The sequence below is a fragment of the Crinia signifera genome, chromosome 9, assembly GCF_055691185.1.
Source record: "Crinia signifera chromosome 9, ASM5569118v1, whole genome shotgun sequence".
NCBI classification, from domain to species: Eukaryota; Metazoa; Chordata; class Amphibia; order Anura; family Myobatrachidae; genus Crinia; species Crinia signifera.
In genome coordinates this window covers 165,995,937-166,010,987 of record NC_139225.1, presented here as the reverse complement: position 1 = coordinate 166,010,987, position 15,051 = coordinate 165,995,937, and the positions used below count along the sequence as shown (strand labels likewise).

Sequence of the window (15,051 nt, the reverse complement as noted above, 5' to 3'; positions counted from 1 at the left end):
TGTGTCAGTGAGGACAGGGCTGTGTGTGACAGGGGCAGTGACATGATGTGAGGAGGGGGAATGGAGGCAGCAGGAAGCCACAGACTGAGAGTTATATAGTGGGAGGAGCAGGGTCCCCAGCAGCACAGAGTATATCAGGAGATGAGTGATGTCAGTGAGGACAGGGCTGCATGTGACAGGGGCAGTGTCATGATGTGAGGAGGGGAATGGGGGCAGCAGGAAGCCACAGACAGAGTTATATAGTGGGATCAGCAGGGTCCCAGCAGCACAGAGTATATCAGGAGATGAGTGATGTGTCAGTGAGGACAGGGCTGCATGCGACAGGGGCAGTGACATGATGTGAGGAGGGAAATGGGGCAGCAGGAAGCCACAGACTGAGAGTTATACAGTGGGAGGAGCAGGGTCCCCAGCAGCACAGAGTATATCAGGAGATGAGTGATGTCAGTGAGGACAGGGCTGCATGTGACAGGGGCAGTGACATGATGTGAGGAGGGGAATGGAGGCAGCAGGAAGCCACAGACTGATAGTTATATAGTGGGAGGAGCAGGGTACCCAGCAGCACAGAGTATATCAGGAGATGAGGGATGTGTCAGTGAGGACAGGGCTGCATGTGACAGGGGCAGTGACATGATGTGAGGAGGGGAATGGAGGCAGCAGGAAGCCACAGACTGAGAGTTATATAGTGGGAGGAGCAGGGTCCCCAGCAGCACAGAGTATATCAGGAGATGAGTGATGTGTCAGTGAGGACAGGGCTGCATGTGACAGGGGCAGTGACATGATGTGAGGAGGGGAATGGAGGCAGCAGGAAGCCACAGACTAAGAGTTATATAGTGGGAGGAGCAGGGTCCCAAGCAGCACAGAGTATATCAGGAGATGAGTGATGTGTCAGTGAGGACAGGGCTGCATGTGACAGGGGCAGTGACATGATGTGAGGACGGGAATGGAGGCAGCAGGAAGCCACAGACTGAGAGGTATATAGTTGGAGGAGCAGGGTCCCCAGCAGCACAGAGTATATCAGGAGATGAGTGATGTGTCAGTGAGGACAGGGCTGCATGTGACAGGGGCAGTGACATGATGTGAGGAGGGGAATGGTGGCAGCAGGAGGCCACAGACTGAGAGTTATATAGTGGGAGGAGCATGGACCCAGCAGCACAGAGTATATCAGGAGATGAGTTATGTGTCAGTGAGGACAGGGCTGCATGTGGCTGGGGCAGTGACATGATGTGAGGAGGGGAATGGGGGCAGCAGGAAGCCACAGACTGAGAGTTATATAGTGGGGGAGCAGGGTCCCCAGCAGCACAGAGTATATCAGGAGATGAGTGATGTGTCAGTGAGGACAGGGCTGCATGTGACAGGGGCAGTGACATGATGTGATGAGGGGAATGGAGGCAGCAGGAAGCCACAGACTGAGAGTTATAGGGTCCCCAGCAGCACAGAGTATATCAGGAGATGGGGGATGTGTCAGTGATGACAGAGCTGCATGTGACAGGGGCAGTGACATGATGTGAGGAGGGGAATGGGGGCAGCAGGAAGCCACAGACTGAGAGTTATATAGTGGGAGGAGCAGTGTCCCCAGCAGCACAGAGTATATCAGGAGATGAGTGATGTGTCAGTGAGGACAGGTCTGCATGTGACAGGGGCAGTGACATGATGTGAGGAGGTGGATGGAGGCAGCAGGAAGCCACAGACTGAGAGTTATATAGTGGGAGGAGCAGGGTCCCAGCAGCACAGAGTATATCAGGAGATGAGTGATGTGTCAGTCAGGACACAGCTGCATGTGACAGGGGCAGTGACATGATGTGAGGATGGGAATGGAGGCAGCAGGAAGCCACAGACAGAGTTATATAGTGGGAGGAGCAGTATCCCCAGCAGCACAGAGTATATCAGGAGATGAGTGATGTATCAGTCAGGACAGGGCTGCATGTGACAGGGGCAGTGACATGATGTGAGGAGGGGAATGGAGGCAGCAGGAAGCCACAGACTGAGAGTTATATAGTGGGAGGAGCAGGGTCCCAGCAGCACAGAGTATATCAGGAGATGAGGGAAGTGTCAGTGAGGACAGGGCTGCATGTGACAGGGACAGTGACATGATGCGAGGAGAGGAATGGAGGCAGCAGGAAGCCACAGACTGAGAGTTATATAGTGGGAGGAGCAGGGTCCCCAGCAGCACAGAGTATATCAGGAGATGAGTGATGTGTCAGTGAGGACCGGGCTGCATGTGACAGGGGCAGTGACATAATGTGAGGAGGGGAATGGAGGCAGCAGGAAGCCACAGACTGAGAGTTATATAGTGGGAGGAGCAGGGTCCCCAGCAGCACAGAGTATATCAGGGGATGAGTGATGTGTCAGTGATGACAGGGCTGCATGTGACAGGGGCAGTGACATGATGTGAGGAGGGGAATGGGGGCAGCAGGAAGCCACAGACTGAGAGTTATATAGTGGGAGGAGCAGGGTCCCCAGTAGCACAGAGTATATCAGGAGATGGGGGATGTGTCAGTGATGACAGAGCTGCATGTGACAGGGGCAGTGACATGATGTGAGGAGGGGAATGGAGGCAGCAGGAAGCCACAGACTGAGAGTTATATAGTGGGAGGAGCAGGGTCCCCAGCAGCACAGAGTATATCAGGAGATGAGTGATGGGTCAGTGAGGACAGTGCTGCATGTGACAGGGGCAGTGACATGATGTGAGGAGGGGAATGGAGGCAGCAGGGAGCCACAGACTGAGAGTTATATAGTGGGAGGAGCAGGGTCCCCAGCAGCACTGAGTATATCAGGAGATGAGGAATGTGTCAGTGAGGACAGGGCTGCATGTGACAGGGGCAGTGACATGATGTGAGGAGGGGAATAGGGGCAGCAGGAAGCCACAGACTGAGAGTTATATAGTGGGAGGAGCAGGGTCCCCAGCAGCACAGAGTATATCAGGAGATGAGGGATGTGTCAGTGAGGACAGGGCTGCATGTGACAGGGGCAGTGACATGATGTGAGGAGGGGAATGGAGGCAGCAGGAAGCCACAGACTGAGAGTTATATAGTGGGAGGAGCAGGATCCCGAGCAGCACAGAGTATATCAGGAGATGAGGGATGTGTCAGTGAGGACAGGGCTGCATGTGACAGGGGCAGTGACATGATGTGAGGAGGGGAATGGAGGCAGCAGGAAGCCACAGACTGAGAGTTATATAGTGGGAGGAGCAGGGTCCCCAGCAGCACAGAGTATATCAGGAAATGAGTGATGTGTCAGTGATGACAGGGCTGCATGTGACAGGGGCAGTGACATGATGTGAGGAGGGGAATGGAGGCAGCAGGAAGCCACAGACTGAGAGTTATATAGTGGGAGGAGCAGGGTTCCCAGCAGCACAGAGTATATCAGGAGATGAGTGATGGGTCAGTGAGGACAGTGCTGCATGTGACAGGGGCAGTGACATGATGTGAGGAGGGGAATGGAGGCAGCAGGGAGCCACAGACTGAGAGTTATATAGTGGGAGGAGCAGGGTCCCCAGCAGCACAGAGTATATCAGGAGATGAGGGATGTGTCAGTGAGGACAGGGCTGCATGTGACAGGGGCAGTGACATGATGTGAGGAGGGGAATGGAGGCAGCATGAAGCCACAGACTGAGAGTTATATAGTGGGAGGAGCAGGATCCCCAGCAGCACATAGTATATCAGGAGATGAGGGATGTGTCAGTGAGGACAGGGCTGCATGTGACAGGGGCAGTGACATGATGTGAGGAGGGGAATGGGGGCAGCAGGAAGCCACAGACTGAGAGTTATATAGTGGGAGGAGCAGGATCCCCAGCAGCACAGAGTATATCAGGAGATGAGTGATGTGTCAGTGAGGACAGTGCTGCATGTGACAGGGGCAGTGACATGATGTGAGGAGGGGAATGGGGGCAGCAGGAAGCCACAGACTGAGAGTTATATAGTGGGAGGAGCAGGATCCCCAGCAGCACAGAGTATGTCAGGAGATGAGGGATGTGTCAGTGAGGACAGGGCTGCATGTGACAGGGGCAGTGACATGATGTGAGGAGGGGAATGGGGGCAGCAGGAAGCCACAGACTGAGAGTTATATAGTGGGATCAGCAGGGTCCCAGCAGCACAGAGTATATCAGGAGATGAGTGATGTGTCAGTGAGGACAGGGCTGCATGCGACAGGGGCAGTGACATGATGTGAGGAGGGGAATGGGGCAGCAGGAAGCCACAGACTGAGAATTATACAGTGGGAGGAGCAGGGTCCCCAGCAGCACAGAGTATATCAGGAGATGAGTGATGTCAGTGAGGACAGGGCTGCATGTGACAGGGGCAGTGACATGATGTGAGGAGGGGAATGGAGGCAGCAGGAAGCCACAGACTGATAGTTATATAGTGGGAGGAGCAGGGTCCTCAGCAGCACAGAGTATATCAGGAGATGAGTGATGTGTCAGTGAGGACAGGGCTGCATGTGACAGGGGCAGTGACATGATGTGAGGAGGGGAATGGAGGCAGCAGGAAGCCACAGACTAAGAGTTATATAGTGGGAGGAGCAGGGTCCCAAGCAGCACAGAGTATATCAGGAGATGAGTGATGTGTCAGTGAGGACAGGGCTGCATGTGACAGGGGCAGTGACATGATGTGAGGACGGGAATGGAGGCAGCAGGAAGCCACAGACTGAGAGGTATATAGTTGGAGGAGCAGGGTCCCCAGCAGCACAGAGTATATCAGGAGATGAGTGATGTGTCAGTGAGGACAGGGCTGCATGTGACAGGGGCAGTGACATGATGTGAGGAGGGGAATGGGGGCAGCAGGAAGCCACAGACTGAGAGTTATATAGTGGGGGAGCAGGGTCCCCAGCAGCACAGAGTATATCAGGAGATGAGTGATGTGTCAGTGAGGACAGGGCTGCATGTGACAGGGGCAGTGACATGATGTGATGAGGGGAATGGAGGCAGCAGGAAGCCACAGACTGAGAGTTATAGGGTCCCCAGCAGCACAGAGTATATCAGGAGATGGGGGATGTGTCAGTGATGACAGAGCTGCATGTGACAGGGGCAGTGACATGATGTGAGGAGGGGAATGGGGGCAGCAGGAAGCCACAGACTGAGAGTTATATAGTGGGAGGAGCAGTGTCCCCAGCAGCACAGAGTATATCAGGAGATGAGTGATGTGTCAGTGAGGACAGGTCTGCATGTGACAGGGGCAGTGACATGATGTGAGGAGGTGGATGGAGGCAGCAGGAAGCCACAGACTGAGAGTTATATAGTGGGAGGAGCAGGGTCCCAGCAGCACAGAGTATATCAGGAGATGAGTGATGTATCAGTCAGGACAGGGCTGCATGTGACAGGGGCAGTGACATGATGTGAGGAGGGGAATGGAGGCAGCAGGAAGCCACAGACTGAGAGTTATATAGTGGGAGGAGCAGGGTCCCAGCAGCACAGAGTATATCAGGAGATGAGGGAAGTGTCAGTGAGGACAGGGCTGCATGTGACAGGGACAGTGACATGATGCGAGGAGAGGAATGGAGGCAGCAGGAAGCCACAGACTGAGAGTTATATAGTGGGAGGAGCAGGGTCCCCAGCAGCACAGAGTATATCAGGAGATGAGTGATGTGTCAGTGAGGACCGGGCTGCATGTGACAGGGGCAGTGACATGATGTGAGGAGGGGAATGGAGGCAGCAGGAAGCCACAGACTGAGAGTTATATAGTGGGAGGAGCAGGGTCCCCAGCAGCACAGAGTATATCAGGGGATGAGTGATGTGTCAGTGATGACAGGGCTGCATGTGACAGGGGCAGTGACATGATGTGAGGAGGGGAATGGGGGCAGCAGGAAGCCACAGACTGAGAGTTATATAGTGGGAGGAGCAGGGTCCCCAGTAGCACAGAGTATATCAGGAGATGGGGGATGTGTCAGTGATGACAGAGCTGCATGTGACAGGGGCAGTGACATGATGTGAGGAGGGGAATGGAGGCAGCAGGAAGCCACAGACTGAGAGTTATATAGTGGGAGGAGCAGGGTCCCCAGCAGCACAGAGTATATCAGGAGATGAGTGATGGGTCAGTGAGGACAGTGCTGCATGTGACAGGGGCAGTGACATGATGTGAGGAGGGGAATGGAGGCAGCAGGGAGCCACAGACTGAGAGTTATATAGTGGGAGGAGCAGGGTCCCCAGCAGCACTGAGTATATCAGGAGATGAGGAATGTGTCAGTGAGGACAGGGCTGCATGTGACAGGGGCAGTGACATGATGTGAGGAGGGGAATAGGGGCAGCAGGAAGCCACAGACTGAGAGTTATATAGTGGGAGGAGCAGGGTCCCCAGCAGCACAGAGTATATCAGGAGATGAGGGATGTGTCAGTGAGGACAGGGCTGCATGTGACAGGGGCAGTGACATGATGTGAGGAGGGGAATGGAGGCAGCAGGAAGCCACAGACTGAGAGTTATATAGTGGGAGGAGCAGGATCCCGAGCAGCACAGAGTATATCAGGAGATGAGGGATGTGTCAGTGAGGACAGGGCTGCATGTGACAGGGGCAGTGACATGATGTGAGGAGGGGAATGGAGGCAGCAGGAAGCCACAGACTGAGAGTTATATAGTGGGAGGAGCAGGATCCCGAGCAGCACAGAGTATATCAGGAGATGAGGGATGTGTCAGTGAGGACAGGGCTGCATGTGACAGGGGCAGTGACATGATGTGAGGAGGGGAATGGAGGCAGCAGGAAGCCACAGACTGAGAGTTATATAGTGGGAGGAGCAGGGTCCCCAGCAGCACAGAGTATATCAGGAAATGAGGGATGTGTCAGTGATGACAGGGCTGCATGTGACAGGGGCAGTGACATGATGTGAGGAGGGGAATGGAGGCAGCAGGAAGCCACAGACTGAGAGTTATATAGTGGGAGGAGCAGGGTTCCCAGCAGCACAGAGTATATCAGGAGATGAGTGATGGGTCAGTGAGGACAGTGCTGCATGTGACAGGGGCAGTGACATGATGTGAGGAGGGGAATGGAGGCAGCAGGGAGCCACAGACTGAGAGTTATATAGTGGGAGGAGCAGGGTCCCCAGCAGCACAGAGTATATCAGGAGATGAGGGATGTGTCAGTGAGGACAGGGCTGCATGTGACAGGGGCAGTGACATGATGTGAGGAGGGGAATGGAGGCAGCAGGAAGCCACAGACTGAGAGTTATATAGTGGGAGGAGCAGGATCCCGAGCAGCACAGAGTATATCAGGAGATGAGGGATGTGTCAGTGAGGACAGGGCTGCATGTGACAGGGGCAGTGACATGATGTGAGGAGGGGAATGGAGGCAGCAGGAAGCCACAGACTGAGAGTTATATAGTGGGAGGAGCAGGATCCCCAGCAGCACAGAGTGTATCAGGAGATGAGTGATGGGACAGTGAGGACAGGGCTGCATGTGACAGGGGCAGGGAAATGATGTGAGGAGGGGAATGGGGGCAGCAGGAAGCCACAGACTGAGAGTTATATAGTGGGAGGAGCAGGATCCCCAGCAGCACATAGTATATCAGGAGATGAGGGATGTGTCAGTGAGGACAGGGCTGCATGTGACAGGGGCAGTGACATGATGTGAGGAGGGGAATGGGGGCAGCAGGAAGCCACAGACTGAGAGTTATATAGTGGGAGGAGCAGGATCCCCAGCAGCACAGAGTATATCAGGAGATGAGTGATGTGTCAGTGAGGACAGTGCTGCATGTGACAGGGGCAGTGACATGATGTGAGGAGGGGAATGGGGGCAGCAGGAAGCCACAGACTGAGAGTTATATAGTGGGAGGAGCAGGATCCCCAGCAGCACAGAGTATATCAGGAGATGAGGGATGTGTCAGTGAGGACAGGGCTGCATGTGACAGGGGCAGTGACATGATGTGAGGAGGGGAATGGGGGCAGCAGGAAGCCACAGACTGAGAGTTATATAGTGGGAGGAGCAGGGTCTCCAGCAGCACAGAGTATATCAGGAGATGAGTGATGTATCAGTGAGGACAGGGCTGCATGTGACAGGAGCAGTGACATGATGTGAGGAGGGGAATGGGGGCAGCAGGAAGCCACAGACTGAGAGTTATATAGTGGAAGGAGCAGGGTCCCCAGCAGCACAGAGTATATCAGGAGATGAGTGATGTGTCAGTGAGGACAGGGCTGCATGTGACAGGGGCAGTGACATGATGTGAGGAGCGGAATGGAGGCAGCAGGAAGCCACAGACTGAGAGTTATATAGTGGAAGGAGCAGGGTCCCCAGCAGCACAGAGTATATCAGGAGATGAGTGATGTGTCAGTGAGGACAGGGCTGCATGTGACAGGGGCAGTGACATGATGTGAGGAGGGGAATGGGGGCAGCAGGAAGCCACAGACTGAGAGTTATATAGTGGGAGGAGCAGGGTCTCCAGCAGCACAGAGTATATCAGGAGATGAGTGATGTATCAGTGAGGACAGGGCTGCATGTGACAGGAGCAGTGACATGATGTGAGGAGGGGAATGGGGGCAGCAGGAAGCCACAGACTGAGAGTTATATAGTGGAAGGAGCAGGGTCCCCAGCAGCACAGAGTATATCAGGAGATGAGTGATGTGTCAGTGAGGACAGGGCTGCATGTGACAGGGGCAGTGACATGATGTGAGGAGCGGAATGGAGGCAGCAGGAAGCCACAGACTGAGAGTTATATAGTGGAAGGAGCAGGGTCCCCAGCAGCACAGAGTATATCAGGAGATGAGTGATGTGTCAGTGAGGACAGGGCTGCATGTGACAGGGGCAGTGACATGATGTGAGGAGGGGAATGGAGGCAGCAGGAAGCCACAGACTGAGAGTTATATAGTGGGAGGAGCAGGGTCCCCAGCAGCACAGAGTATATCAGGAGATGAGTGATGTGTCAGTGATGACAGGGCTGCATGTGACAGGGGCAGTGACATGATGTGAGGAGGGGAATGGAGGCAGCAGGAAGCCACAGACTGAGAGTTATATAGTGGAAGGAGCAGGGTCCCCAGCAGCACAGAGTATATCAGGAGATGAGTGATGGGTCAGTGAGGACAGGGCTGCATGTGACAGGGACAGTGACATGATGTGAGGAGGGGAATGGAGGCAGCAGGAAGCCACAGACTGAGAGTTATATAGTGGGAGGAGCAGGGTCCCCAGCAGCACAGAGTATATCAGGAGATGAGTGATGTGTCAGTGAGGACAGGGCTGCATGTGACAGGGGCAGTGACATGATGTGAGGAGGGGAATGGGGCAGCAGGAAACCACAGACTGAGAGTTATATAGTGGGAGGAGCAGGATCCCCAGCAGCACAGAGTATATCAGGAGATGAGTGATGGGTCAGTGAGGACAGGGCTGCATGTGACAGGGGCAGTGACATGATGTGAGGAGGGGAATGGAGGCAGCAGGAAGCCACAGACTGAGAGTTATATAGTGGGAGGAGCAGGGTCCCCAGCAGCACAGAGTATATCAGGAGGTGAGTGATGTGTCAGTGAGGACAGGGCTGCATGTGACAGGGGCAGTGACATGATGTGAGGAGGGGAATGGGGGCAGCAGGAAGCCACAGACTGAGAGTTATAGGGTCCCCAGCAGCACAGAGTATATCAGGAGATGAGTGATGTGTCAGTGAGGACAGGGCTGCATGTGACAGGGGCAGTGACATGATGTGAGGAGGGGAATGGGGCAGCAGGAAACCACAGACTGAGAGTTATATAGTGGGAGGAGCAGGATCCCCAGCAGCACAGAGTATATCAGGAGATGAGTGATGGGTCAGTGAGGACAGGGCTGCATGTGACAGGGACAGTGACATGATGTGGGGAGGGGAATGGGGGCAGCAGGAAGCCACAGACTGAGAGTTATATAGTGGAAGGAGCAGGCTCCCCAGCAGCACAGAGTATATCAGGAGATGAGTGATGTGTCAGTGATGACAGGGCTGCATGTGACAGGGGCAGTGACATGATGTGAGGAGGAGAATGGAGGCAGCAGGACGCCACAGACTGAGAGTTATATAGTGGGAGGAGCAGGGTCCCCAGCAGCACAGAGTATATCAGGAGGTGAGTGATGTGTCAGTGAGGACAGGGCTGCATGTGACAGGGGCAGTGACATGATGTGAGGAGGGGAATGGGGGCAGCAGGAAGCCACAGACTGAGAGTTATATAGTGGGAGGAGCAGGGTCCCCAGCAGCACAGAGTATATCAGGAGATGAGTGATGTGTCAGTGATGACAGGGCTGCATGTGACAGAGGCAGTGACATGATGTGAGGAGGGGAATGGAGGCAGCAGGAAGCCACAGACTGAGAGTTATATAGTGGGAGCGACAGGGTCCCCAGCAGCACAGAGTATATCAGTATATGTGTGATGTGTCAGTGAGGACAGGACTGCATGTGACAGGGGCAGTGACATGATGTGAGGAGGGGAATGGAGGCAGCAGGAAGCCACAGACTGAGAGTTATATAGTGGAAGGAGCAGGGTTTCCAGCAGCACAGAGTATATCAGGAGATGAGGCATGTGTCAGAGAGGACAGGGCTGCATGTGACAGGGGCAGTGACATGATGTGAGGAGGGGAATGGGGCAGCAGGAAGCCACAGACTGAGAGTTATATAGTGGGAGGAGCAGGGTCCCCAGCAGCACAGAGTACATCAGGAGATGAGTGATGTGTCAGTGAGGACAGGGCTGCATGTGACAGGGGCAGTGACATGATGTGAGGAGGGGAATGGGGGCAGCAGGGAGCCACAGACTGAGAGTTATATAGTGGGAGGAGCAGGGTCTCCAGCAGCACAGAGTATATCAGGAGATGAGTGATGTGTTAGTGAGGACAGGGCTGCATGTGACAGGGGCAGTGACATGATGTGAGGAGGGGAATGGGGCAGCAGGAAGCCACAGACTGAGAGTTATATAGTGGGAGGAGCAGGGTCCCCAGCAGCACAGAGTACATCAGGAGATGAGTGATGTGTCAGTGAGGACAGGGCTGCATGTGACAGGGGCAGTGACATGATGTGAGGAGGGGAATGGGGGCAGCAGGGAGCCACAGACTGAGAGTTATATAGTGGGAGGAGCAGGGTCCCCAGCAGCACAGAGTATATCAGGAGATGAGGGATGTGTTAGTGAGGACAGGGCTGCATGTGACAGGGGCAGTGACATGATGTGAGGAGGGGAATGGAGGCAGCAGGAAGCCACAGACTGAGAGTTATATAGTGGGAGGAGCAGGGTCCCCAGCAGCACAGAGTATATCAGGAGATGAGGGATGTGTCAGTGAGGACAGGGCTGCATGTGACAGGGGCAGTGACATGATGTGAGGAGGGGAATGGAGGCAGCAGGAAGCCACAGACTGAGAGTTATATAGTGGGAGGAGCAGGGTCCCCAGCAGCACAGAGTATATCAGGAGATGAGGGATGTGTCAGTGAGGACAGGGCTGCATGTGACAGGGGCAGTGACATGATGTGAGGAGGGGAATGGAGGCAGCAGGAAGCCACAGACTGAGAGTTATATAGTGGGAGGAGCAGGGTCCCCAGCAGCACAGAGTATATCAGGTGGTACATCAGAGAGGAGGAGATGACAGTCTCTTATATATAAGGTAACATTACAGGTCTTTATGATTCGCTTGGCACTCAGAGGGTTAATGTGTCATGTACGACGCTGCATGAACAGAACTCACCGGTGTCATGGTCATTCTCAGCTCTCAGTCTAAGTTCTCCGAGCTGTCTCTCCAGCTCCCACAGCTGTCTATCCAGGTCCTAAGAAGAGACATCCAACAGTCAGAAGCCTGTGACATGTCAGCAAACAGCCGCGACGCAACTAATACAGTAAGTAACAGGTTTCTGTGTCTCCGTGACGCTCGGAAGATTATCTGATCATTCACAGGTTGTATGTACGGAACCAGGCAATGCAGAGATCAATCGCAGGTCCGATATGGTGCGCGGTCCCGTGCCCATCGCACCGGCTGCAGAGTCTGTTGGATTGCTTCTGAGCCGGGCACCGACTTGTAAGTATACAACATTATACATTACTCAGTGGTACAGAAATCTCGTAATCACATTTTATTATATATTATACATTTTCAGATTTTTGATACAATACTGGTGACCGAGGGGAGATAGCAGGGGACTTATGATGGCGGGGAGGGAGAACAGGGGGCTGCATTGTGCAGCTTGGCCCTCACTACGATATATTAGAAAATCGGTTGTGCTGCACATTCTGTTTCTACTGGAGATACCGGTCATGAAGGGCCGCACTTCGGTATCGCATGTCCCCTTACAAGGTGCGCTTTTCGCTAACTTGCTATCCGATTCTGACTTAGACAAAAGCCATATCGCACCTTTTGTACGCACATTACACAGGTACATGATAATATTCCTGCTGCGGGGTATTACCAGCACAAGACAAGTGTGAGCTGCCAGCAGCCTCGTGTGTGCAGTAATGATTCAACTGCTGGACATAATATATTACAGGCCGGTACTTATGTAATATCTGGGCTCCCGTTTTTCTTATGAGACTGCGTCCGCTCGCCACGCTTCGGGCACGGTGGCTCGCTGCGCTCACCACACTATATAAAATCAACTCCATGCGTAGTTGGATAGTAGGGGTATGATAAAAATGGGGTACATTTACCATGGGAGCCCAGATAATACATAAGTACCTACAGGCCTGGCCAGCCTGAAACTACAAATCCCATTATGCCTTGCCACAGATTTGCGCTAAGGGAGAGTAAAAACTGTGACAATGCATGCTGGGATTTGTAGTTTCACAACATCTGGAGAGCCACAGGCTGGCCTTTCCTGATATATTGTAATGTTCCCAAAGGCAATTTGTACCAAAGATAGATTATATACAGACTGCGTCTACGATCGTTCCCTCAGATACTCCCATACATGCCGCGTGTGCGATCGTTCCCTCAGATACTCCCATACATGCCGCGTGTGCGATCGTTCCCTCAGATACTCCCATACAGGCTGTGTGTGCGATCGTTCCCTCAGATACTCCCATACAGGCTGTGTGCGATCGTTCCCTCAGATACTCCCATACATGCTGTGTGTGCGATCGTTCCCTCAGATACTCCCATACATGCCGCATGTACGATCGTTCCCTCAGATACTCCCACACATGCCGCGTGTACGATTGTTCCCTCAGATACTCCCATACATGCTGTGTGTACGATCGTTCCCTCAGATACTCCCATACATGCCGCGTGTGCGATCGTTCCCTCAGATACTCCCATACATGCTGTGTGTACGATCGTTCCCTCAGATACTCCCATACATGCCGCGTGTGCGATCGTTCCCTCAGATACTCCCATACATGCCGCGTCTATGATCGTTCCCTCAGATACTCCCATACATGCTGTGTGTGCGATCGTTCCCTCAGATACTCCCGTACATGCTGTGTGTGCGATCGTTCCCTCAGATACTCCCGTACATGCTGTGTGTGCGATCGTTCCCTCAGATACTCCCGTACATGCTGCGTGTGCGATCGTTCCCTCAAATACTCCCATACATGCTGCGTGTGCGATCGTTCCCTCAGATACTCCCATACATGCCGCGTGTGTGATCGTTCCCTCAGATACTCCCATACATGCTGCGTGTGCGATCGTTCCCTCAGATACTCCTATACATGCTGTGTGTACGATCGTTCCCTCAGATACTCCCATACATGCTGTGTGTGCGATCATTCCCTCAGACACTCCCATACATGCCGCGTCTACGATCGTTCCCTCAGATACTCCCATACATGCCGCGTCTACGATCGTTCCCTCAGATACTCCCATACATGCCGCATGTGCGATCGTTCCCTCAGATACTCCCGTACATGCCGCGTGTGCGATCGTTCCCTCAGATACTCCCATACACGCCGCGTGTGCGATCGTTCCCTCAGATACTCCCATACATTCCGCGTGTGCGATCGTTCCCTCAGATACTCCCATACATTCCGCGTGTGCGATCGTTCCCTCAGATACTCCCATACATGCCGCGTGTGCGATCGTTCCCTCAGATACTCCCATACATGCTGTGTGTGCGATCGTTCCCTCAGATACTCCCATACATGCTGTGTGTGCGATCGTTCCCTCAGATACTCCCATACATGCCGCGTCTACGATCGTTCCCTCAGATACTCCCATACATGCCGCGTCTACGATCGTTCCCTCAGATACTCCAAAACATGCCGCGTGTGCGATCGTTCCCTCAGATACTCCCATACACGCCGCGTGTGCGATCGTTCCCTCAGATACTCCCATACACGCCGCGTGTGCGATCGTTCCCTCAGATACTCCCATACACGCCGCGTGTGCGATCGTTCCCTCAGATACTCCCATACACGCCGCGTGTGCGATCGTTCCATCAGATACTCCCATACACGCCGCGTGTGCGATCGTTCCCTCAGATACTCCCATACATGCCGTGTGTGCGATCGTTCCCTCAGATACTCCCATACACGCCGCGTGCGCGATCGTTACCTCAGATACTCCCATAAAGGCTGCATGTACGATCGTTACCTCAGATACTCCCATACATGCTGCGTCTGCGATTGTTCCCTCAGATACTCCCATACATGCTACGTGTGCGATCGTTCCCTCAGATACTCCCATACAGGCTGTGTGCGCGATCGTTACCTCAGATACTCCCATACATGCTGCGTCTGCGATCGTTCCCTCAGATACTCCCATACATGCCGCATCTACGATCGTTCCCTCAGATACTCCCATACATGCTACGTGTGCGATCGTTCCCTCAGATACTCCCATACAGGCTGTGTGTGCGATCGTTACCTCAGATACTCCCATAAAGGCTGCATGTACGATCGTTACCTCAGATACTCCCATACATGCTGCGTCTGCGATTGTTCCCTCAGATACTCCCATACATGCCACGTCTACGATCGTTATCTCAGATACTCCCATACATGCCGTGTGTGCACGATTGTTCCCTCAGATACTCCCATACATGCCGCGTGTGCGATCGTTACCTCAGATACTCCCATACATGCTGTGTGTACGATCGTTCACTCAGATACTCCCATACATGCTGTGTGTGCGATCGTTCCCTCAGATACTCCCACACATGCCGCATGTACGATTGTTCCCTCAGATACTCCCACACATGCCGCGTGTACGATTGTTCCC

The 15,051-nt window shown here is 53.7% G+C and overlaps 1 protein-coding gene across 1 annotated transcript in view; it reads right to left on the bottom strand.

The window, feature by feature from the left end:
* DACT3 (dishevelled binding antagonist of beta catenin 3) overlaps positions 1-15,051 on the bottom strand; it is a 38,455-nt gene that overhangs the window by 18,187 nt on the left and 5,217 nt on the right. Inside the window, exon 2 of the mRNA XM_083160398.1 lies at positions 11,593-11,671. Coding sequence (XP_083016524.1) covers positions 11,593-11,671 — 79 coding nt within the window. The remainder of the gene's footprint in view (positions 1-11,592; positions 11,672-15,051) is intronic.